Below are 23,552 nucleotides of genomic sequence, written 5' to 3'. Positions count from 1 at the left end.
ATCACAATCAGTCTTGTTACATGAGTTTCAGATCTAAATACACAGGCATGGCGAGAGTATTACTGACATGCAAAAAGGTTGGGTATAATAAATTATTTAGATCAGTTTGAATCAGTCCACCTGTTTAAAGACTGACCAGGCTCCATAATACGTCTGGACTTAAGAACTCAAGAAACATGGTAACTGCAACACTGTCGCCGTGTTCGTTGGCCAATCATGAACTGGTACATCTGCTGTGGGTGAAACGATACACTGGTGCACCAGTGCATTGTCAGTTTTTATGTGACAATACTATACCTGATACGCTTTTTCGTATCAATACAGGACGATACACTTGAAAAAATAGTTACTTACTACCAGCTCCATTTTTGTCAGTCAAATATCGCAAAATGTATAGAAATAAGCGTTTAAAGTTTTCTAACAATAGCTACTACAAATGGTGAACAGTTAGTTTTTATTTGGATACTGCTCTGAAATATTTATAGTCAAGAAGTTTCCACGTGAGACGTGAACGTGTGTATCGTGATCGTATCGTGACCTATGTGTCGAGATGCGTATCGTATCGTTACCTTGCTGTATCGTTCACCCCTAACTTGTACATCAGAAAATGTCAGTACCAGACAAACAGTCCATGTCTTCAATGTCTCCACTGAAGCTGGTGGGACTGCCAAGTTTTGTCCACCTAGTCCCCCTTTAACTGTGAGTCTAGACAGCCGACACAAGAAGGGAGAGAGCATTTGGTTCGCTCAGGTTCTCAATGCTTGGACCTTTGTGCATCTCACTCTGGGGTCCACATCGGAGGGACAGGTCCGGCCCCTGGGCACCCTGGCTCCCATGAACTCGACCCCGGTCGGGTCCACATCTGTTTGCTGGGTTGGGGCCCTGTGTGGGTGTGTACTCCGACCTGCCATGGAGAATGAACTGACTCAGTGTCGTGACCAATGGTATTGACATATGAGTCAATTTAAATTATCCTTGAAACTAGTGGGTTGTTTGTGGGATCATAGTGGCTCCCAGTCTGCCTTTTTGTCAAATGACATTTGCTTTTTGTTTAATGCCGCACTCAGCGATATTTCAGCTGGGGAGTCTGGACCAATGATTGTTTGTTTGTTTGTTGTTTATCGACGCACTCAGCAATATTCCAGCTATATGACGGCGGTCTGTAAATAATTGAGTCTGGACCAGACAATCCAGTGGTTGACATCATGAGCATCGATCCACGCAATTGGGATACGATGACATGCATCAACCAAGTCAGGGAGCCTGACCACCCTATCCTGTTAGTCGCCTCTTACGACAAGCAGTCGCCTTTTACGGCAAGCATGGGTTGCTGAAGATCTATTCTACCCCGGATCTTCACGGCTCAGACCAGTGATCGATATTATGAGCAATGATCTACACCATCAGGGTACCCGAGCTCCAGATAACTTTTTAAGCAATTGAGTTTTTACTCTAGGGTTTCCATGTTAATTGGGTTATTACATTTTTCATTGGGTAACCAATATCTTTTCACTCATCTATTCATCACTCTATTGGCTTTTTCCCAAAATTAGTGAACATTTTAAGATTTTGAAAAAATGAAATAATGTTTTAGATGCATACAACTTTTCTAAGTATATAGGCTTGACCCATTAAATCCATCGACCCAACTTACAGCAGCAGTGTCTTGTCTGGCCCATTCCTCAGGGCTGGGTTGGGCCCCTGGGCCTGTGTTTTGTACGCAGACTCATTCCTCCTGGGCTGTGATGTGACCACTCGTCGGGCTGGGGACTTCACGTGAGTTGCAGTTGGGCGAACACGATGTCTGCTGATGAATAACAGACAATGGAGAGGAAATTAACGCAAACAGTAAATCAAAGGTCATCTCACGGATCAACAGAAGGATCAACCAGGGTAAGAAACTAACTAAACCATCTGTACCAAAGTGCTACGCTTATGGTTCTTATCATTTTAAGTATATATGGTGAAAGCTGCAACTAAAATAACACAATATTGAAATATATTATCCATGATAAAATAATAATTTCAGATACAATTTCTTCCCACCATTGCATCAAATTTCTTTAAAGTGGTATCACTGGGTACATTTTAACTGAATCACTGGTAGATTGGGAGGAAACGTGTGCACAGCTGATTGCTATTACCGGCTTAGTTTACGAGAAAATACACACAGTAATCTTAATCTCTGCATATAAAACAATTCCTTTGAGAGCAGGAAATACATTTTAAAAGGTAAAATCATCATGTCTAGTGATGTTTTATATCAAATTTCATACTTTTATTGACCAGGTTTGTTATGCCTGTTTATTCACCTGAAGTCGTTGAAGGGATACAATAACCCTCATCAATTATTTGGACCCTGAAGGTAGCGTTGTTTGTTTTTTAAAATGTCCGGATAGAAAAATTTAAATGTCCGGTAAGCAATATTTTAAATCAGACATTTGAGATTCCCAATCGGACATGTCCGGCGCATATGACCGTTTCCGGACCTCTGGTTTTCGTCCACTAGTCCTTACATTTGGCAAAACCCTTAAAAAGGGCAAAATTCTACTAGTCCTTCTGATACCTTTACCAATGGGCAGTTTGGCAAGGACTATTTCTGACGCTGCCAACCAAAGGTAGAACCAGGTACTTCATTGTCCATCCCATCTCTACACAGGGAACTGTCTAAGCTGCTGTGATGAGGGACAAGACACCTTTCAGGTGCCATGGCAATGTCAAATATTGAAGTGACAGCAACGTTTGTATTGATGTTATCAAAGTATTTGGCAACGTTGGCAACTAGCTTTGTTTCTTCTTTAAAACCTATCAGTTAGATTTGTACTCAGGACATAAGGAATTACAGAAATATGGCGAAAACAATTCTCAAACTTCACAGACTCTGGGCAAATCCATGACACTAGATGATGTGATCTATGTAGGTTTGTTCTGACTTACATACCTATCTCTTGTAATGGCTGCTTTGGGATGTTTTTAATAAACATATTTCTAAAGCTTAAAGAAATATAGGAATGGTTCTCAGGCAATGGCTTTTGAAAATATAGTGCGGGCGGGTGGTGTCTTCTTTAAAAAAGAATTAAGGTTGTTCAAACAAGTATGTAACCAAATAAACAGATGTGTAACAAAAAAACAGCTGTGTACAATCGACCTGGGAAAGGGCCTCTCTACAAAAAGTATTCCTTGATGAATAAATAACTGGAATACACTATTTGACTACCGTTGGATTTGGACTATTTATGGATTTTTATGGATTTTCTAAATGGAAATAAAAACGAAACGTTCGTCAAACTTTATGACGATGGCAGCGGTGCCTGAGAACCAAGACTATTTTTTTTTTTGCCTACTCTTTGACCGTGAACAAATTATGGATTTTTTTCAACAATATTCCAGGAATAATACCAGTTCACATGGATCTTTTCTTCCCTGAATCACACACAGGTCTTACAAACTTCAACATGATCAAAGCCATCCCAAAAAAATGTTTATTAATTTACAGTTTTGACCAGTAGGGGTGAACCTTAATTAATTGCGCTGGACACTTGAATTTTATTTTCTGAAAATGTTCAGTCGGTTTATTTTCTGTGATGTGGGACAGTAAAGGGAACACATACCACATTTTTGTTTTTTCCACTGAGTGAGTTTGGATTTTGTGTTTTCAATAGCATTTCAGTTATTATCATTATTACAGCAGGGACTTGTCCTGGGTGTCGTTGTACAAAACAACCTTAGCGCTACGACTGTCGTAAGTCTATGTTAGGGTATGGGAGTTACGATCACCTTAGCGCTAAGGTCGCTTAGTAGAACGACACCCTGGCACCCTGATCTACTCAGAAGCTGATATTTGTCCCAAAGTCCGAGCAAATGTAAGTAACTCTTCCCAGATTGAAATTAAAAATCCCCAGGTCATTTTTTATAGTAATTACAAAAGTTTTTGCATAGGCAACTTGTTATAACATTTTCTCTCAAACTACATGCCAAGGGCATTTTGCCTTGACTTCTGGATAAATCCCTGTACAGTGTGCGTCTGTTTAACAGCAGATCGTGGAATAGCCAAGGGATGCAACTCTCTACAGCGAATTGTTTAACCTTACTTAAAAACTGTTTTGCCAACTACTGAACTGGTATTTTTCCCTAGCTGATTTCAAGTGTCATCTTATACATACTGACAGGGTTTGCTAATGGTAAACAATACTTTCATGACATCCACAATTATCATTATAATCATCACACACAGAATATTTAAGATAAACTTAGAACCATGAAAATAACACGGGAATGAAATAAAGATTATTGACACTATGTGATACACACTTAGCAAGACCCTGCTTATCTGGACATCATCACTGTCCGGATAAACAGGGTTGTTGTGGTGTAACGATACGGCAATACAGTATTGTATCGCAATACAAGTCCGAGGATACAATACAATCGATACACAAACCCTGTACCGTGACATAGGTTACAAGTTATATTTGAGCAGAAACACATGATTCATAACAGAAATTGTTCAAAAACCAGCTTAAGCAGGTTCTCTAGTATTTCCCAGCTGTTTATAAATAGCATTACATTCACAGCGCCATCTAGTCTGTATGGTTCTGCCCTATTATATCCCATTTTGATCGCTGAAATTTGAAAACAAATGATTAGGGTTGGGATTTATCTTCAAAAAGGAAGAATATCAACTTACGAAATAAAAGTGCTGTATCGGGATACGAATCATATCACACCCATTGTATCGGGATATGTATCGTATCGGACCCCATCGTATCATTACGCCACTACAGGACAGTACTGAGCACAACACAGAGATGCATGCACACCACGACACAACACTCGCCTGAGGCAGGGTTCGTAAAATCGACTCGTCCACTCGTATTGACATGTGGAAGCATGTTCAGGGCGAGAAAGAATTGAAGAAACACTCGTCCTACCGGCCAAGTACACATATTTCAATAGTATCAATTTATCTCTATTCGTTTTCAATAAAATATGCAAGATAATTTCAAACAGGAAATATGTTTTCATCTCTCGCACAATCTAATTAATAAGAAAGTAATACATGTCCATCTTATCATAAATATCGACATACTTGGCAACTGTCTGTTACAGAAATAAACAGGAAGTGCATTTGCGCAGCAGGTATTGAAACTAGTTTTTAACGGAGATTAAAAAAAATTGTTTTTGTTGGGAGCGACTCGTTATCGACGCTTAAATGTCAAAGCGATAGTGAACAGCTGATGATTGTCTTTGGGGGGCAAATGGCTGACATGGGGAAGGTTTTAAACGGGTATGGTGGGGTTACGACAAAAACATGATTTGATTAACAAATAGTTAAAAAAAAAGGAAAATTTCTCAAAAACAGTATGACTACAAAAACTAGAAAACAAACTACAAGACGCACGGTTGAGCGAGTTTGAATGGACTGGACATTTTTTGTACTTTCTGCCGTAAATAATAACTGAGAACATACGTGAAAATATTGCAGGACGAGTACAAAGTGTTATCTATTTGACCTGCAGGACAAGTTGGGTTTAAGACATTTTTCGAGCCCTATCTAGGCACTGGAAACATGATACAACATCAGCTCTAGACACATCTAATGACTGTCAGTGTCAAACTTGTAACCATTCATGTGTGATTAAGTCCAAACGAAACAGTCCAATGCATGCCAGACTTTATGCAAGTGTTTAATTCATATCTTTGTCACTTAGGTTCCTTTTCATAGGCATTATGAGGGTGCGGTGGGTAGGTGAGATTGGTAGGTAAGAGAGATGGGTGAGGTGGGTGGGTGAGATTGGTAGGTGAGTGAGGTGGGTGGGTGAGATTGGTAGGTGAGATTGGTAGGTGAGTGAGATGGGTGGGTGAGATTGGTGGTGGCTGAGATGGGTGGGTGAGATTGGTAGGTGAGTTACATGGGTTGGTGGGTGAGATGGTGAGTGAGATTGGTAGGTGAGTTACATGGGTTGGTGAGGTGGGTTGGTGAGATGGTGAGGTGGGTGGGTGAGATTGGTAGGTGAGTTACATGGGTTGGTGGGTGAGATGGTGAGTGAGATTGGTAGGTGAGTTACATGGGTTGGTGAGGTGGGTTGGTGAGATGGTGAGGTGGGTGGGTGAGATTGGTAGGTGAGTTACATGGGTTGGTGAGGTGGGTGGTGAGATGGTGAGGTGGGTGGGTGAGAAGTGTGAAGGGAATTTGTGAGACGGGAGGGTGTGATGGTGAGGTAGATGGGTGAGATGGATGGATGTGATGGTGAGGTGGGTGGGTGAGATAGGTGTGGTTTATGAGTGGGTGAGGTGTATGGGTAGGTGCGGTGGGTGGTGAAATGCGTGGGTGAGATGGTTGAGTTGCTCGGGTGTGTAGTGAGGTGTATGAGTGGGTGAGGTGGGTGGGTGAGAAGTGTGAAGGGAATTTGAGATGGGTGAGATGGGTGGGTGTGATGGTGAGGTAGATGGGTGAGATGGGTGTGGTGTATGTGTTGGGGAGGTGTATGAGTAGGTGTGGTGGGTGGTGAGATGGGTGGCTGAGATTGGTGAGTTGGTTGGGTGAGTAGGTGAGGTGTATGAGTGGGTGAGGTGAGGTGAGGTGAAATGGGGTCTAATGTCGCTTCCAAGATTATTGCACTTATATAGCTACATGCATGTACCGCTGCTTGTACTAGTCCGGACTGATGCCGATTTATAGTGCTAGCCCACTGAGATACCATGCCTCAGTTTAACATGAATACCCCACTCAGACACAGTATACTGACTCCGAGCCGACCAGTCCTTGTTTTAGCCCCCTTATGTCGAGCGTCAGGTAGGGTAACAACAAGTACCATCGTTGTGGTGTATGCATGGGTGAGGTGGGTGAGGTGGGTGAGGTGGGTAAGTTGCGAGGTGGATGAGTAGGTGGGGGGTGAAAGTGGATCTGGTGAGTGGTTGGGTTTAATAGGTCATCAGGGCATTCACGATATTGCGTAACATCCATCACAATTTCTTTCAAAAAACCTCCTCAACATGATCACATCAATATCTAAATTTTCGGGTTCAATTCCTGTACAGTAAACTATGTTAATAATAAACTGCTACGAGCGAACTGTTTTGGGTCCTGGCCACATACTGACTATACATGCTGTATATGAGAACAGTGAGTGAGAGTTTGATTTTACGCCGCTTTTAGCAATATTCGAGCAATATCACGGCGGGGGACACCAGAAATGGTATATGAGAACAGACAACTGTCATAACAAACTTAGGTTAGTGGTCCCTTGTGGTCGTCATAACCTTAGTTGACTGTATTTTCACCTTAATTAGGGAACAAAGTTACAAAGCGCAGTGCTTCTAGACCTAAATAAGGTCAAAGACTAGAAAGCTACAATAACAATATTCAGAATCCCAAACTAGTTGCTCTTTAGGAAAATGTGCCAGCATTTCAAGGGAGCAAAAATAAAGACTTCTAAAAAAATGACATCCTAAATAATTTTGGGAATATTGTTATTTTTAGTTTCAAATGATCACAACATATTGTGACAAAAGTCAATATTAGTCTGAAGGCTTAACTATTATCATTCCTGGGTCTACAGCTTAAACAACTCTCAACATTGAGTGAACTTTGATGAGAAAAAAATATTTTTGAAAAACTATGTAGACAAAAAAATACTAGAAGTTTGGACAGCCAACATTATGATGCACAACACTGATACCAGCATGCAATGTTCCATTTGTGTAAGCTGCACTGTGATTGGTCAGTCTAATCCACAAGGCACAACACTGATACCAGCATGCAATGTTCCACCTGTGTAAGCTGCACTGTGATTGGTCAGTCATATTTACAAGGCACAACACTGATACCAGCATGCAATGTTCCACCTGTGTAAGCTGCACTGTGATTGGTCAGTCTATTCTACAAGGCACAACACTGATACCAGCATGCAATGTTCCATCTGTGTAAGCTGTGCTGTGATTGGTCAGTCTATTCTACAAGGCACAACACTGATACCAGCATGCAATGTTCCACCTGTGTAAGCTGTGCTGTGATTGGTCAGCATCAGGAACACTGTCCTTGGCGTCACGCAGACAACAAGAGGTTGCGAGGTGATTGAGCATGTCATTGGTGGTAGTCAAAAGCTGCTCGCTCATCCTAGAGGTTAGGGGTCAAGAAGGTCAGAGGTCAGGTAGGTCAGATGTCAAGAAGGTCAGAGGTTAAGAAGGTCAGAGGATAGAGTTCACATTGAAAGGTTTGACATTAAATGTTGGCATGATTGTGATTACTCTGAGTGAATGTTGTTTTGCACCAGTCAGCAATATTTCAGCTACAGATAACTGAGGATTGAATCCAGCGGGTGATAGCATGAGCACTGATTTACACAGATTGGGTATGATGACACACAGATCAGGCAGGTCTAACAGCATAACCTCTTTCAGTCAGCGTTAGTTGGGTGAGGTCAGGGGTTATGGAAGCACCAGGTCTGACTCTTCGCCCAGTGTTTACAGTGGCTCTTTTCTGACATCTTCCTGAGGCAAGGGAGTTAACTGACTATAAAAGTCCAGTTTCCTCCCTTGCCGAACTAGGCTGGAATGTCTGGGCTCAATCATAGCGCCATCAGTGGCTATTATGAGTTATGTCCCTTCTATGTCCCTCCTATTGACCAATCCTATTCCACCTCTCATATCATTTGCATTTGCTTCAAACCACATGGTGGCGCCCAGTCAATAATCAAACTTGATATTGTGACAAAATGGGTCTTACTTCGTGAAGTGCATCAAATTACGTGAGCACCTTGATTAAAAACATGAAAACATTTGAATAATATCTGTCGACGCCGAGTTGGCAGTACACATGCTTTGCTAATCCTGCAATCGACCGAAATCTGCATGGCAGTATACGGGGCGATTGTCCATTTCGTTAAGCGATTTTGATTTTGTTATTCCAGCCAAAATACAACTCCATAATTCCAGCCTAGTTCGGCGGATGGAAACTGGACTTCTACAGTCAGTTATCTCCCTTGCCTTAGGAGTGTGAGTGAGTATGATTTTACACCGCTGTTTGCAATATTCCAGCAATATCCTGGCGGGGGACACCAGAAATGGGCTTCACACATTGTACCCATGTCGGGAATCGAACCCGGGTCTTCGGCGTGACGAGTGAACGCTTCATCCACTAGGCTACCCGCCCGCCCCTCTTGCCTTAGGAAGATGACATATCTGAGGAACAACTTGCTTTCTCAAGGAGCCAATACTAAGAGAAGGAGCCAATACTGAGAATAGAAGCCAATACTGAGAATAGGAGCCAATACTAAGAGGAACATTCTTGGGAACAGGATCATGAAACGACAAAGAAATGTCATTCCAAATCTGCATCCACACGGAATTGTTTCGCATACATATTTTTCTCTTCAATACGTTTGATCAACATGTACGAGAAACAAAACGAATATTTCCCTGAACACTTGACTTTAGCATGTCCATTTACATAGCCCATTTAGTTTTATTAAACTAAGTTGAAAAAACATGTCGTGACTGATCTACAGGTTTACAACAGTGGAGAGGCAAGGACCTGGGTATCCGAGGATGCACCGATGTGTGACAGGGGAATACTACCACTAGTGCCACACAGAAACCATATCTCAACAAAATCACTTCAGTGGGACAAAACAAGGCAAAAAAGAATCTACGACTAAACACAAGCAATATTGGGAGAATGGAATTGAGATGTCACACCTCATTGCTGTACATCATTGATCACAAAAGACGATGTGCTGAACCCAAATATTAATTCTAGCCATACTTTTGTTGACTGAAAGGTTGTCTGTATTTTAATGCCGTAGTCAGCAAATTCAACTAATTTTCAAGCGACCTGTGCATAATAATGTTTGGACCCGACAAACCCAATGTCATTATAATTTGATCTTAGTTCTCGCTACCGCTGAACAAAGATCTGAGGACATCCAATTAGGGGTCATGCCTGAACGACTTTTCATCCGACCAATCAGAGCGTCGCTTACCAGATCATGAAAGTGACAGTCGGAATGTGATTTCATGTCATGCAAGCTCGATAACTTTAAAACGGGGTGGTTACGGTCTTAACGACTAAATCTATACAATCTAGACCATACATAAGCCATTCGAGAATGTTCTTTTGTTCAGGTTTCAAATTTTTAATCGAGAATTTGTCAAAATATCTTTCGTAGCGAAGTCGCCAATTTGAAATTAGTGCTGTAAAGCACGAGAAAAGTGCCTTCTGAATGGCTAATGTCGACTTCTTGACAGTCATTCCATTGGTCGGTCAAAGTTCGTGCAAGGTCGGTCTGACGTGACCCGTAAATGTGTTGGCCTCAGATCTTTGATTAGCATTAGCGAGAACCAAGATCTTATTTTAATGAGATTGGGACAAACCAGTGATTGATATAATGACAATGTCCCATGCTGCTGGGGTACAATACGACGCAATCAACCATGCCACTTAATCACCCCCGACGACAGACCCTTGAAAATCCTGTTTAGAATTGGTCCTCTGCAACCAATGCTTATAAGAAGCAACAATATAATTAGGGTATGGGTGGTCAGGCTTACTGACTTGGTTGATGCATGTCAATGTAGCCCAATTGTGTGGATCGATGCTCACGATATCAATCACTGGATTGTCTGGTCCAACTCGATTATTGACAGATCATCGTCATACAGCTGGAATATTGCTGAGTGCGGCATTAAACAACAAACAAATAAACAAACAAACCTCTGACAACAATCATAGGTCCCTCGGGAGTTATTCTAAACCAGAATCTCCAAAAGGTCGAAAATGTTTTGTCCCCAGAACTTCTAAATGTTTATCCAAGAGATTCTCATGTTTCTACAGCTGTATGTCTGGAAGCAGTGGTGCCGATCAACTACATGCTACACCTACTTTGTGACCTGCTTTGCCTTCTGTTGCTGTGATGTGGGCGTGGCACCCCGCCTGTCCTGGGACGACCCCCGTGCACCGTGAGCGGTTGTTTCACTGCTGGAGGATGCATGGCTAGACCTACAAGTATGGCATAACTTAGAGAACGAGGAATGCAATGATACTGAGTATAACTCACGGGTGTTAAGTGGACGACCATGTTGCACTGTATATCTTAATCTAATAGAACAGCTTATAATGAGGCCATAATTATTTTTTTAGTTTAATTTTATTAATACAACAGTTTTATTCACATTTTTTAAAACTGTTTTGCTTCTTTTACAGATCTGTTGCCCTTAAAAAAAAAAAAAATAGAACCAAAATAACAAGGTTTTTCATACTGCCAACAGCAAATATCACCAACAACAAAAATAATCCAAGGTTTTTTTACGACTCAATCAGAACTTTTACAATGACAAACACGTCATTACATTTCCTTTACAATGACACAAACCAGGCCAAGATTATTTCATTTTCAATCATCCACTGATTTACTGGCCAAATCTTTTGCTATCAAAATCTTTCAACAATTCCCCAACAAATCTGTCCAAAAATGTCCTTGACAGTCAGTCCTACCCTTGGGTCCTTCCTTCGCTGGCCGTTGGGCGGTCTCCAGTAAACGCCACAGGGTCAAGGCTGGCCTCAGATGCCATGGCAACGGGAGCATTATTAGAGGCTGAGCGACCGTTTTGTGAGCTGAAGCTGGCACTGGCAGAAGCTGGAACACAGAGTGAGAGTTCTTCATGCCATGGTAAACTATGGTGGCCTATAAGGGACATGGAACACGGAGTGAGAGTTCTTCATGCCATGGTAAACTATGGTGGCCTATAAGGGACATGGAACACGGAGTGAGAGTTCTTCATGCCATGGTAAACTATGGTGGCCTATAAGGGACATGGAACACGGAGTGAGAGTTCTTCATGCCGCAGTAAACTATGGTGGCCTATAAGGGACATGGAACACAGAGTGAGAGTTCTTCATGCCACGGTAAACTATGGTGGCCTATAAGGGACATGGAACACAGAGTGAGAATTCTTCATGCCACGGTAAACTATGGTGGCCTATAAGGGACATGGAACACGGAGTGAGAGTTCTTCATGCCACGGTAAACTATGGTGGCCTATAAGGGACATGGAACACAGAGTGAGAATTCTTCATGCCACGGTAAACTATGGTGGCCTATAAGGGACATGGAACACGGAGTGAGAGTTCTTCATGCCACGGTAAACTATGGTGGCCTATAAGGGACATGGAACACAGAGTGAGAGTTCTTCATGCCATGGCAAACTATGGTGGCCTATAAGGGACATGGAACACAAAGTGAGAGTTCTTCATGCCATGGTAAACTATGGTGGCCTATAAGGGACATGGAACATGTAGTGAGAGTTCTTCATGCCGCAGTAAACTATGGTGGCCTATAAGGGACATGGAACACAGAGTGAGAGTTCTTCATGCCACAGTAAACTATGGTGGCCTATAAGGGACATGGAACATGGAGTGAGAGTTCTTCATGCCATGGTAAACTATGGTGGCCTATAAGGGACATGGAACACGGAGTGAGAGTTCTTCATGCCATGGTAAACTATGGTGGCCTATAAGGGACATGGAACATGTAGTGAGAGTTCTTCATGCCGCAGTAAACTATGGTGGCCTATAAGGGACATGGAACACAGAGTGAGAGTTCTTCATGCCACAGTAAACTATGGTGGCCTATAAGGGACATGGAACATGGAGTGAGAGTTCTTCATGCCATGGTAAACTATGGTGGCCTATAAGGGACATGGAACACGGAGTGAGAGTTCTTCATGCCATGGTAAACTATGGTGGCCTATAAGGGACATGGAACACGGAGTGAGAGTTCTTCCTGCCATGGTAAACTATGGTGGCCTATAAGGGACATGGAACACGGAGTGAGAGTTCTTCATGCCATGGTAAACTATGGTGGCCTATAAGGGACATGGAACACGGAGTGAGAGTTCTTCATGCCGTGGTAAACTATGGTGGCCTATAAGGGACATGGAACATGGTGTGAGAATTCTTCATGCCATGGTAAACTATGGTGGCCGATAAGGGACATAGAACACAGAGTGAGAATTCTTCATGCCATGGTAAACTATGGTGGCCTATAAGGGACATAAAACACAGAGTGAGAGTTCTTCATGCCACGGTAAACTATGGCGGCCTATAAGGGACATGGAACACAGAGTGAGAGTTCATCATGCCACGGTAAACTATGGCGGCCTATAAGGGACATGGAACACAGAGTGAGAGTTCTTCATGCCACGGTAAACTATGGTGGCCTATAAGGGACATGGAACACGGAGTGAGAGTTCTTCATGCCACGGTAAACTATGGTGGCCTATAAGGGATATGGAACACGGAGTGAGAGTTCTTCATGCCACGGTAAACTATGGTGGCCTGTAAGGGACATGGAACATGGAGTGAGAGTTCCTCCTCCCATGGTAAACTAGGGTGGCCTATAAGGGACATGGAACACGGAGTGAGAGTTCTTCATGCCACGGTAAACTATGGTGGCCTATAAGGGACATGGAACACGGAGTGAGAGTTCTTCATGCTGTGGCAAACTATGGTGGCCTATAAGGGACATGGAACATGGAGTGATTGTTCTTCATGCCGCGGTAAACTATGGTGGCCTATAAGGGACATAAAACACGGAGGGAGATTTCTTCATGCCACAGTAAACTACAGTTGCCTACATGTGTTTGACATGTTCGGAGTTTCCGAGTATGACATGGTTTAATTCAAACTATTACACATCTTTTACAAAATGAAACTAGAAATAGCAGTAAAACCATAAATTTTGCAGTTCACCTGGTATTACCCAACTCGTGAGTGAGTTGGGTTTACCACTGCTATGAAGAGTATCACAACGTGTCAGCTTGATTTGGAAGGAAAGCCCAAAGTGATGCAGGTCTAAGACATTTACAGCTTCGGTGAAACCAACGAGCATAGGTATCAGAGCTCCAGATAAGCTTTTGGTGATGTGGGTATTTTACCCATGCATTTTAAAATCATTGGGTATCTGTAATTCTACCTGCGTATTCAAATTTCTGTTACCCACTAGTTTTTACACATGTGGGTATTTAAGTTAAATATTTAAAAACACTATTCATCTAGTCCCTGCAAACTGGTGTCGTGTGGGTTCAAGAGCTTTATAGGACTCAAAAATACCACGATACTTCCACAAGAAAGTGTGATGGCAAATGATCATGATGTAACTGTCATCGTTTGGCAAGGTTGACGGAATGCCCGTTTATAATTTCAAAATAAGTTGCTGATTTGCTAATCGAATACGCAGGGTTACTTCACAATATTTTGATGATACGCACAAGTTTTATTTTTGTAGCGTATCTGTAATGTTCGTTGCGTATTTGATACGCTTGGATTATATTTTACTGGGTATGTCTGCATTTCTGATGCGTATTTCACGCAGATACGCAGCTTATCTGGAGCTCTGGGTATGGTGCCGACAAACCTATAAACATAATTGGGGCGAACTGGAATTCAAACCCACAATCATATGAATTGGGGCACCTTTGACGTCCTGGTCACCCATGCCCCCAACTCATATTGAAATAACATTCAAAGGGAAAAGATGGATGACAAAAGTGATTTTTCTTGTTATGTTGTTGGCATGCTTAAAACTACACAGCACATGCCTAAATATGCTTGTGAGGGTTCCATGTATTGGATACTTACCTCGTTGTCCAGAAGACTGATTTTTAGAGCTGAAACAAGAATATGGCAATGAGCACCTGATAACAGTAAAACACATCACATCAAAAGGACATTTACATTTACCACACTTGCAATGTTCTTACACTAGTGGTGTGAAGGTGCTGTATGTAAATACCAGGGGACAGTGGACAGCTATTTTCATTATTGCAAGAGCATTGCCATAGTATTAAACCAACTTTATCATCCAAAACTGACTCCGACAGGAGATCTCACTTGGGTGAGATCAAGCGTTATCTATATTGTCGATATCACTACAATGAAATTGCATCACAATCCTTTGCAGACCATTGTGACGTCATTGGTTACTATGACGTCACAATCAGATGACATCACTAATGGCTCTGTTACTGAAGCTGTTAGCAGTACTTTTTACACTCAAGACACTGCTTATTACGGTCTACAAACTGAAAAAGTTGGAAGAATGATGTTAGATGATAAATAAAATTTCACCAGAGCGTCTTTTGATACGAAATATATCAACACTCGTTGATAAATGTGGAAAAACTTTTTTCACATTTTTCAACTCATGTTGATATAAAGAGACACTCGGGTGAGATTCTCTATTCAAGGCTTTACACTTGTACTAATTAATTCAAGAGAAATGAATAAAGTATACATCTGGAACAAACTCCCACTTGTTGATAGACTCCAGAACTATGTACTTTCAAATCTAGATTGAAGACATATTCAGATATGTTCAGACTCGACAGCGCTTTTGAGCAGTTGTATGCAACTGGACACTAGCGTTACATAGAGAGTGAGAGAGTATGGTTTTACGCCGTTTTTAGCAATATTCCAGCAATGTCACGACGAGGGACACCGAAAAATGGGCTTCACACATTGTACCCATGCAACTCTGCACGGCGAATCGCGGCGCTTAAACAACTGGGCCACCCGTGCCCCCGCCTCAATATGAACTGCTATCTCCTACATTGACTCGTCATGGGTACCGTCTAAGTTCTACCCACCTGTATGTCCCACCAAGAACTCTCTTGGCGCTCTCCTCGTTGTAGCCTGTAGCTTCTAGCGCCATTGTCACAATGTCGGCACCAACATTGGGATACTGTGACTTGAGCTTGGACTTCACTGAACATGAACAAAGAAATACTTATGTGTAGGATAAAACCCATCAGATGTTTTTTTATGAGATTAAAGATCCTCATCCTCGAGATAAACCTCAATTATAAGGATGAGAGTCTTAAATCTCATAAATACCAGAGGGTAATCGTTTATCTAACTCATAAACCGTAAAAAGAACCTAAAAACATTTATCAACATTTATATGTTTCAGACATACTTTCCATGAACCGTAAGAAACGGCCGTAGAATCTGGTGCTGGCAATCTCATTGAAATCAGATCTTAGTTCTCGCTATGCTAAACAAAGATCTGAGGACATCCCATTAAGGGTCACGTCAGAACGACCTTTCATTCAACCAATCAGAGCGTCGCTTACCAGATCATGAAAGTGACAGTCGGAATGTGTTTTCTGATCATGCAACCAGGAAATATTTAACACAGGGTATTCCGAATGACAGTTACAGGTTTCATGATTATATCCATACAATCTAGGCCATCTATAAGCCATTCCAGAATGTTCTTCTTATCAGTTTTAAATTTTTTTAATCGAGAATACGTCAAAATATGTTTTGAAGCGTAGTCGCCAGTTTGAAACAAGTGTCGTAAAGCTCGAGAAACCTGTAACTGTTGTTCAGAATACCCTCTGTTAAATATTTCGAGTTTTTTTGTACATTTTTTATTCCTTTCAAAGGGTTGTACATGTTAAAAGTTTTAAAGGTTGCATGATCTGAAAACACACTCCGAATGTCACTTTCATGATCTGGTAAGCGACGCTCTGATTGGTTGGATTAAAGGTCGTTATGACGTGACCCGTAATGGGATGTCCTCAGATATTTGTTTAGCGGTAGCGAGAACTAAGAGATCTGATTTCAATGAGATTGGGTGCTTAAGTGATTTGATGCCCTTTATGAGGTAAGACCCGTTTTATTACAATATAGTGAGTGAGTCAGTGAGTTGGGTTTAACACCGCTTTTAACAGTATTCCAGTCCTATCACGGCGTGTCAGCTTAATGTGGGAAGTAAGGCTGAAGCGATGCAGGTCTCAGACGTTTACCCCTTCGGTGAAACCCACGAGCACGGGTACGGTGCTGACAAACCTAGAAACATAATCGGGGCGAACCAAGGATTCGAATCCACAATCATAGGTTTCTGGCGTGCCCAAGGGACGCAACTCTGCACAGCGAATCGCGGCGCCTTAGACGACTGGGCCACCCGTGCCCCCTATTACAATATAGATAATGATCACATGGTCTAGACTGGGCGTCGCCATTTTGTTCAAAGCAAATGCAAGTGATATGAGGTGAAATCTGATTGGTCAATAGGAGAGACTCCTAATAGCCACTGGTGGCGCTACCATCAAGCCACAAAATTCCAGCCAAATTCAGCAAGGGTGGAAACTGGACTTTCTAGTCAGTTATCTCCCTTGCTTCGGCTTCGGGAAGATGGAATCAACAGATTCCAGCGATTTCTCTGAATTAAACCATTCTCAGTAATGTTATGGTTATGTTAGAATTCCTGTCTCCGAATCAACTGCACAACAACATCGTGACATCATCATACTGGCTAGTTGATATGAGCATATGCATTGTTTTATCAAATTAGGTCAATTAATATTTTATATCCTCGTAAAATATATCCTTAATACCTTGATTAATTCATAACTTTCCTCTGGTCGATAAAAAAACCCCAGAAGTATGCAGTAAGAAAACTGATTGTGAGCCAGATCATTATATAGTTCTGGATATGTTATACTCCCTGTCTTCTCTGAGCAGAATCTATATCCAATAAAGAGTACCACTTCAGGAATATTTGTTTTCTTTTGTCAAAATATATATATATATCAAAAATCGAGGTAGAGAGAAGGTATGAGTGAGTATTGTTTTACGCTACTTTTAGCGATGTTCCAGCAATATCATGGCAAGGGACGCCAGAAATGGGCTTCACACATTGTACCCATGTGGGGATTCGAACCCAGGCCTTCAGCGTGACGAGTGAACACTTTAACCACTAGGCTACCCCACCGCCCCTAAAATCGAGGTGGAAGAAAAACGAATAAGATTTGGCAGTCAAGGGTCTGGTCGTAGAGTAAGAGATCTAATTTGAATGAAATTGAATTGCAACAAGTATCCCACGCACCTCTCTCCTTCTCTGCCTCGGACATGTTTGGCCTGTCTTGTGCTGTTGGTTGTGGGGACGTAGCAGAGTGGCGTGAGTGGTTGCCACTCGAGCGCCGGTGTCCGGACGTTGTGTGGCGGGGGCTGAGGTGGGAAGAGCTAGAGTGGGTGGAGCTAGAGTGGGAAGTCGTCTCGTGATGGCGAGGGGAGTGGCTAGGAGACACTGTTCGACTTGTACTGCGTGAGCCGTGAGCTGGCTGAAAGCCAAGATCGATCAGCTGATCCTTGGCTTCCTCTTCATTGTTGCTGCACCTGCAAAGGTCAACATTCACACCTGTTAACATGGTAAAGGTAAACATTCACACCTGTTCACACCTGTAAAGGTCAACATTCACACCTGTTCACACATGTAAAGGTCAACATTCACACCTGTAAAGGTCAACATTCACACCTGTTCACACCTGTAAAGGTCAACATTCACACCTGTTCACACCTGTAAAGGTCAACATTCACACCTGTAAAGGTCAACATTCACACCTGTTCACACCTGTAAAGGTCAACAGTCACACCTGTAAAGGTCAATATTCACACCTGCAAGAGGTCAACACTCACCATGATTTACAGGTAGGTTTGGTCAACATTCACACCTGCACGAGCATGACAAACTCCAATTAGAATACTATGGTAATTGTGATGTACCTAACAAATCAAACACTGGAAAACTATGGTAATTAAAGTATTACTTTCATGGCAAATACTGGGAAACTATTGCAATTAAAGTATTACTTCCATGGCAAATACTGGGAAACTATGGCAATTAAAGTATTACTTCCATGCCAAATACTGGGAAACTATGGTAATTAAAGCGTTACCTCCATGGTAAATACTGTGAAACTATGGTAATCAATGGTAATTAAAGTGTTACCACCATGTCAACTTCTGTGAAACTATGGTAATTTAAGCATTACTTCCATGGCAAATAGTGGAAAACTATGGTAATTAAAGCATTAGTTCCTTGGCAAATACTTGGAAACTATGGTAATTAAAGTATTACTTCCATGGCAAATACTGGTATATATATGGTAATTGTGATGCAAATTTCATACATGGTCAATACTGTGAAACCATGGCAACTTGAATATATCTATGGTAACTGAGATGTAACTTACATGGCCTGTATTAGGAAACCATGGCAACTGGGATACAGCTGTGGTAACTTACATGGCGAGCACGTCCTGGATGACCCCGGCCGTGGCCGCTGGAAACATGTCCTTGAGTCGAGAGGCTGGGGTGTTGGTCAGCTGTAACACCGGTTGCTCCTTGGTGTACCCCTTCCCCAACAGCTCCGACACAGTGTGTCCGTAGTGGTTGTGGTTCCTGTTGGCAACAAGCATCATCATCATCATCATAGAAGCTGCAGAAGCTGCATACACGTTACATGTTGCATCACTGAGCCATCGAGACATCGCTCGGAGTCACGGACACGTTGAGCAATTACTGACATGTTATAACTCACTCAGGGTATTGATAGCTTTGTGTAGGTGTTATACTTTCACTCCCTTGGGATCTGTCTAATGGGTATTTTTAAACCAATGAGTAGACGTCTTTTTGAATTGGTTCAACTTGAAAATATTGTTTCATGTGTTATGGGGAAGAAGAGAAGTTGAGAGAGAGAAAAGAGGAGAGGGGAGAGAAGAGTGGAGGGGGAAAGGGAGGGACAAAAGGCAGGGGGTAAAGGAGTTGAGAAGTGAAGGGGGACCGGAGAGGGTGAAGGGGGCCCACCACGACATCCACCAGGACCAGCCAAACCTTCAGGACAAGTGATGCTGTACGGTCTGCACGGTTGTGATGCCTTGGGTACCTAGGATGCTGGGCAGAGCTCTACACAGTTGTATAACCTTGGGTACCTAGAGGGCTGGGCGGGGCTCTACACAAGTGTGGTGTCTTGGGTACCTAGGATGCTGGGCGGAGCTCTACACAGTTGTGGTACCTTGGCACCTAGAAGGCTGGGCGGAGCTCTACACAGTTGTGGTGTCTTGGGTACCTAGAGGGCTGGGCGGAGCTCTACACAGTTGTGGTGTCTTGGATACCTAGGATGCTTGGTGGAGCTCTGCACAGTTGTGGTACCTTGGGTACCTAGGATGATGGGTGGAGCTCTACACAGTTGTGGTACCTTGGGTACCTAGGATGCTTGGTGGAGCTCTACACAGTTGTGGTGTCTTGGGTACCTAGGATGCTTGGTGGAGCTCTACACAGTTGTGGTGTCTTGGGTACCTAGGATGATGGGTGGAGCTCTACACAGTTGTGGTACCTTGGGCACCTAGGATGCTTGGTGGAGCTCTACACAGTTGTGGTGTCTTGGGTACCTAGGATGCTTGGTGGAGCTCTACACAGTTGTGGTGTCTTGGGTACCTAGGATGCTGGGCGGAGCTCTACACAGTTGTGGTGTCTTGGGTACCTAGAAGGCTGGGCCGAGCTCCACACAGTGGGCAGAGCTCTACACAGTTGTGGTGTCTTGGGTACATAGGATGCTGGGCGGAGCTCCACACAGTGGGCAGAGCTCTACACAGTTGTGGTACCTTGGGCACCTAGAAGGCTGGGCGGAGCTCTACACAGTTGTGGTGCCTTGGGTACCTAGAAGGCTGGGCGGAGATCTACACAGTGGGCAGAGCTCTACACAGTTGTGGTACCTTGGGCACCTAGAAGGCTGGGCGGAGCTCTACACAGTTGTGGTGCCTTGGGTACCTAGGATGCTGGGTGGAGCTCTACACAGTTGTGGTGCCTTGGGCACCTAGAAGGCTGGGCGGAGCTCCACACAGTGGGCAGAGCTTTACACAGTTGTGGTACCTTGGGCACCTAGAAGGCTGGGCGGAGATCTACACAGTGGGCAGAGCTTTACACAGTTGTGGTACCTTGGGCACCTAGAAGGCTGGGCGGAGATCTACACAGTGGGCAGAGCTTTACACAGTTGTGGTACCTTGGGCACCTAGAAGGCTGGGCAGAGCTCTACACAGTTGTGGTGTCTTGGGTACCTAGGACGCTGGGTGGAGCTCTACACAGTTGTGGTACTTTTGGCACCTAGAAGGCTGGGCGGAGCTCTACACAATTGTGGTGCCTTGGGTACCTAGGATGCTGGGTGGAGCTCTACACAGTTGTGGTGCCTTGGGCACCTAGAAGGCTGGGCGGAGCTCCACACAGTGGGCAGAGCTCTACACAGTTGTGGTACCTTGGGCACCTAGAAGGCTGGGCAGAGCTCTACACAGTTGTGGTGCCTTGGGTACCTAGGATGCTGGGTGGAGCTCCACACACTGGGCAGAGCTCTACATGGTTGTGGTACCTTGGGCACCTAGAAGGCTGGGCGGAGCTCTACACAGTGGGCAGAGCTCTACATGGTTGTGGTACCTTGGGCACCTAGAAGGCTGGGCGGAGCTCTACACAGTTGTGGTACCTTGGGCACCTCGAAGGCGGAGCTTTACACAGTTGTGGAGCAATGGGCACCTCAAAAGCCTGACGGTGTTCTGAACAGTAGTCGTGCCTTGGGAGTCCTGGAAGCTTTGGGTCCTATTTTAAGACCATTGCTATCTAAAAGGTACAGCATTATACTTACTTGATGAGAGTCTGCTTGATGACAGTTTCAGGGCAGGTGGGCAGAAAAGCCTTGACCTTCTGTACAATAGCACTGTCTGCTCTCGAAAGTGAGGTGTCTTGTTGCTATGGCAATAATGCAAAAGTCATATGATTTAGACATGAAGTATAATAACAGGCAATCATATCATTATGCTCATTGCTGTCTAAACACATTCAGAGCAGCAAGAATCTACCTTAGTTTTAGCACATTTAAGTTGCTGGTCGTTTTCTTCAAAATGTTCAAAGTAATACAATAAAATGACCCCAAAATTTGTGTCACTGAACATGTGATATAAGTACTAAGTAAGCATCAACACAACTTTCAATTATATTCTCACACTACATCAGCTAAGTTTTCCTTGTTCAGGTTCTTCTGTAAGGCCACACTTTTTAAATTTTACTTTTCATGGATTTATTCCAGCTTTTCCACATAAGGTCGGTTTAAGTAAAAATAAAAATAAACAGCAATCATTTAGCATGTTTAGGCTGAAAAAAAACGATTCTTAGTTCTCAGGCATCGCCCGCATCATTATAAAGTTTGCCGCACATTTCATTTTTATTTCCATTTTTAAAAAAAACAACCAAAAATCCTTAAATATTCCAGGTCCAACGGTAGTCAAATACTGTATTCCAGTATTTTACTCATCAAGGAATATATTTATGTAGGGAGGCCCTTTCCCAGGTTGATTGAAAGTAGACATGGAACTTATATTAAATCATAATATTTTATATTGTATAAGCGGGTCTATATTACTAGTGAGAGGCACAATTTATTTCTTAGATTTGCTGCTTTTCAGTTGGGTAGGCCGGTCCGTGAAACGTTAACAAAAAGTGTGGCCTAACAGTGTTTAAGGAATCAATTACAAGAAAAAAATTAAAATTAATGAACTAATTAACAGCATCATATTTTTAGAAATGCTTAAAAATTAGCAAAGGAATATATGTCTGTGTTTGTAAGACCAAGGGAGGCAGGAGTGAGCAATGTGTTAAAAAATAGCTTGTTGAAAAGATGGAATACTGCCCAGCTATATTAATAACAATGTATAACTTTAATATCAATGTATAACTTTAATAACAATGTTTAACTTTAATATCAATGTATAACTTTAATAACAATGTATAACTTTAATATCAATGTATAACTTTAATAACAATGTTTAACTTTAATATCAATGAATAACTTTAATATCAATGTATAACTTCAATAACAATGTATAACTTTAATATCAATGCTTAATATCAATATCAATGTTTAACTTTAACATAAATGTTTAACTTTTATATCAATGTTCATATCAATGTTCAACTTTTATACCAATGTCAATAATCCATCCACTGTGGGACTTTCTGATACCCAATTTGTACCATACATTTTATGATTTATACCATGTGCATGTGAGTCTTTCCAAAACTTCCCAATAATGGGGCATCACGACCACCACTGCACCATCTCATGGAAAACACACAAGAAAATATGTACATACAAACAAAGCAAGCGTTACAGTTCTCCAATATATACTACCGACTAAAAATAGGGAAACTGATGAAATGATGGCGACGGTGTAATTACGAGAAATCACATTGGATGATACATGCACGACACCTTGATGACACACTGTTGAATAACGTGTATGGTTGCCCTTGTTATTGCCCGTCATTCTGTCTGAAGAGTTACCCTTAGCTGGGCAATGTTGGCAGTGCTGGGTCTCTCGAGAACATACCACAGATTCTCTTTTGGGGACGTGTCAGGGGTCTTACAGCAAGTCCAATGTCCATAACCCTTCTCATCGAAGATAATTCGCCATTTTGTCTGTTCTTTGCAATACTATCTCGGTGGCAGTATTAAGCATCTGCTTAGCTCAACTGTATTAGTGATTGTGCGTTCCCCTACAGGTGCACACACTGCTGCTTCTGTGTGCACGTGCATCATGTGCTGTTCATGCAAGATGCGAAATTTCATTTTGATTAGATGTTCCTTTCAGACGCAACGCCGCGGTATTGCTAATGTACACCTCAACGATAGCTACATCAAATCATTAGTTCCCTTATGTTTTGT

General features: G+C 42.5%; 1 protein-coding gene and 1 long non-coding RNA gene across 8 annotated transcripts in view; one reads left to right on the top strand and one right to left on the bottom strand.

Moving 5' to 3' along the window:
• Positions 1 to 466: 466 nt before the first annotated feature.
• The window catches only part of LOC124122361, a 48,166-nt gene continuing 25,080 nt past the window's right edge, over positions 467 to 23,552 (bottom strand). For 6 of the 7 annotated variants that reach the window (XM_046485402.2, XM_046485406.2, XM_046485405.2 and 3 more), the window contains 10 exons: positions 21,477 to 21,580; positions 19,091 to 19,246; positions 17,892 to 18,181; positions 15,646 to 15,763; positions 14,639 to 14,667; positions 11,495 to 11,636; positions 10,883 to 10,999; positions 7,997 to 8,119; positions 1,655 to 1,807; positions 467 to 904 (listed from right to left, as the gene is read on the bottom strand). In XM_046485402.2, coding sequence (XP_046341358.2) covers positions 706 to 904; positions 1,655 to 1,807; positions 7,997 to 8,119; positions 10,883 to 10,999; positions 11,495 to 11,636; positions 14,639 to 14,667; positions 15,646 to 15,763; positions 17,892 to 18,181; positions 19,091 to 19,246; positions 21,477 to 21,580 — 1,431 coding nt within the window. In that variant the 3' untranslated portion in view covers positions 467 to 705. The remainder of the gene's footprint in view (positions 905 to 1,654; positions 1,808 to 7,996; positions 8,120 to 10,882; positions 11,000 to 11,494; positions 11,637 to 14,638; positions 14,668 to 15,645; positions 15,764 to 17,891; positions 18,182 to 19,090; positions 19,247 to 21,476; positions 21,581 to 23,552) is intronic. The other variant, XM_046485404.2, reaches the window with a different exon arrangement.
• The window catches only part of LOC125376854, a 29,964-nt gene continuing 9,898 nt past the window's right edge, over positions 3,487 to 23,552 (top strand). Inside the window, exon 1 of the long non-coding RNA XR_007219343.1 lies at positions 3,487 to 3,586. This is a non-coding gene — a long non-coding RNA (uncharacterized LOC125376854). The remainder of the gene's footprint in view (positions 3,587 to 23,552) is intronic.

This window comes from Haliotis rufescens, unplaced genomic scaffold, assembly GCF_023055435.1.
Source record: "Haliotis rufescens isolate VD_foot unplaced genomic scaffold, xgHalRufe1.0.p SCAF_8, whole genome shotgun sequence".
NCBI lineage: Eukaryota > Metazoa > Mollusca > Gastropoda > Lepetellida > Haliotidae > Haliotis > Haliotis rufescens.
This window is presented reverse-complemented; position numbering and strand designations above follow the sequence as displayed.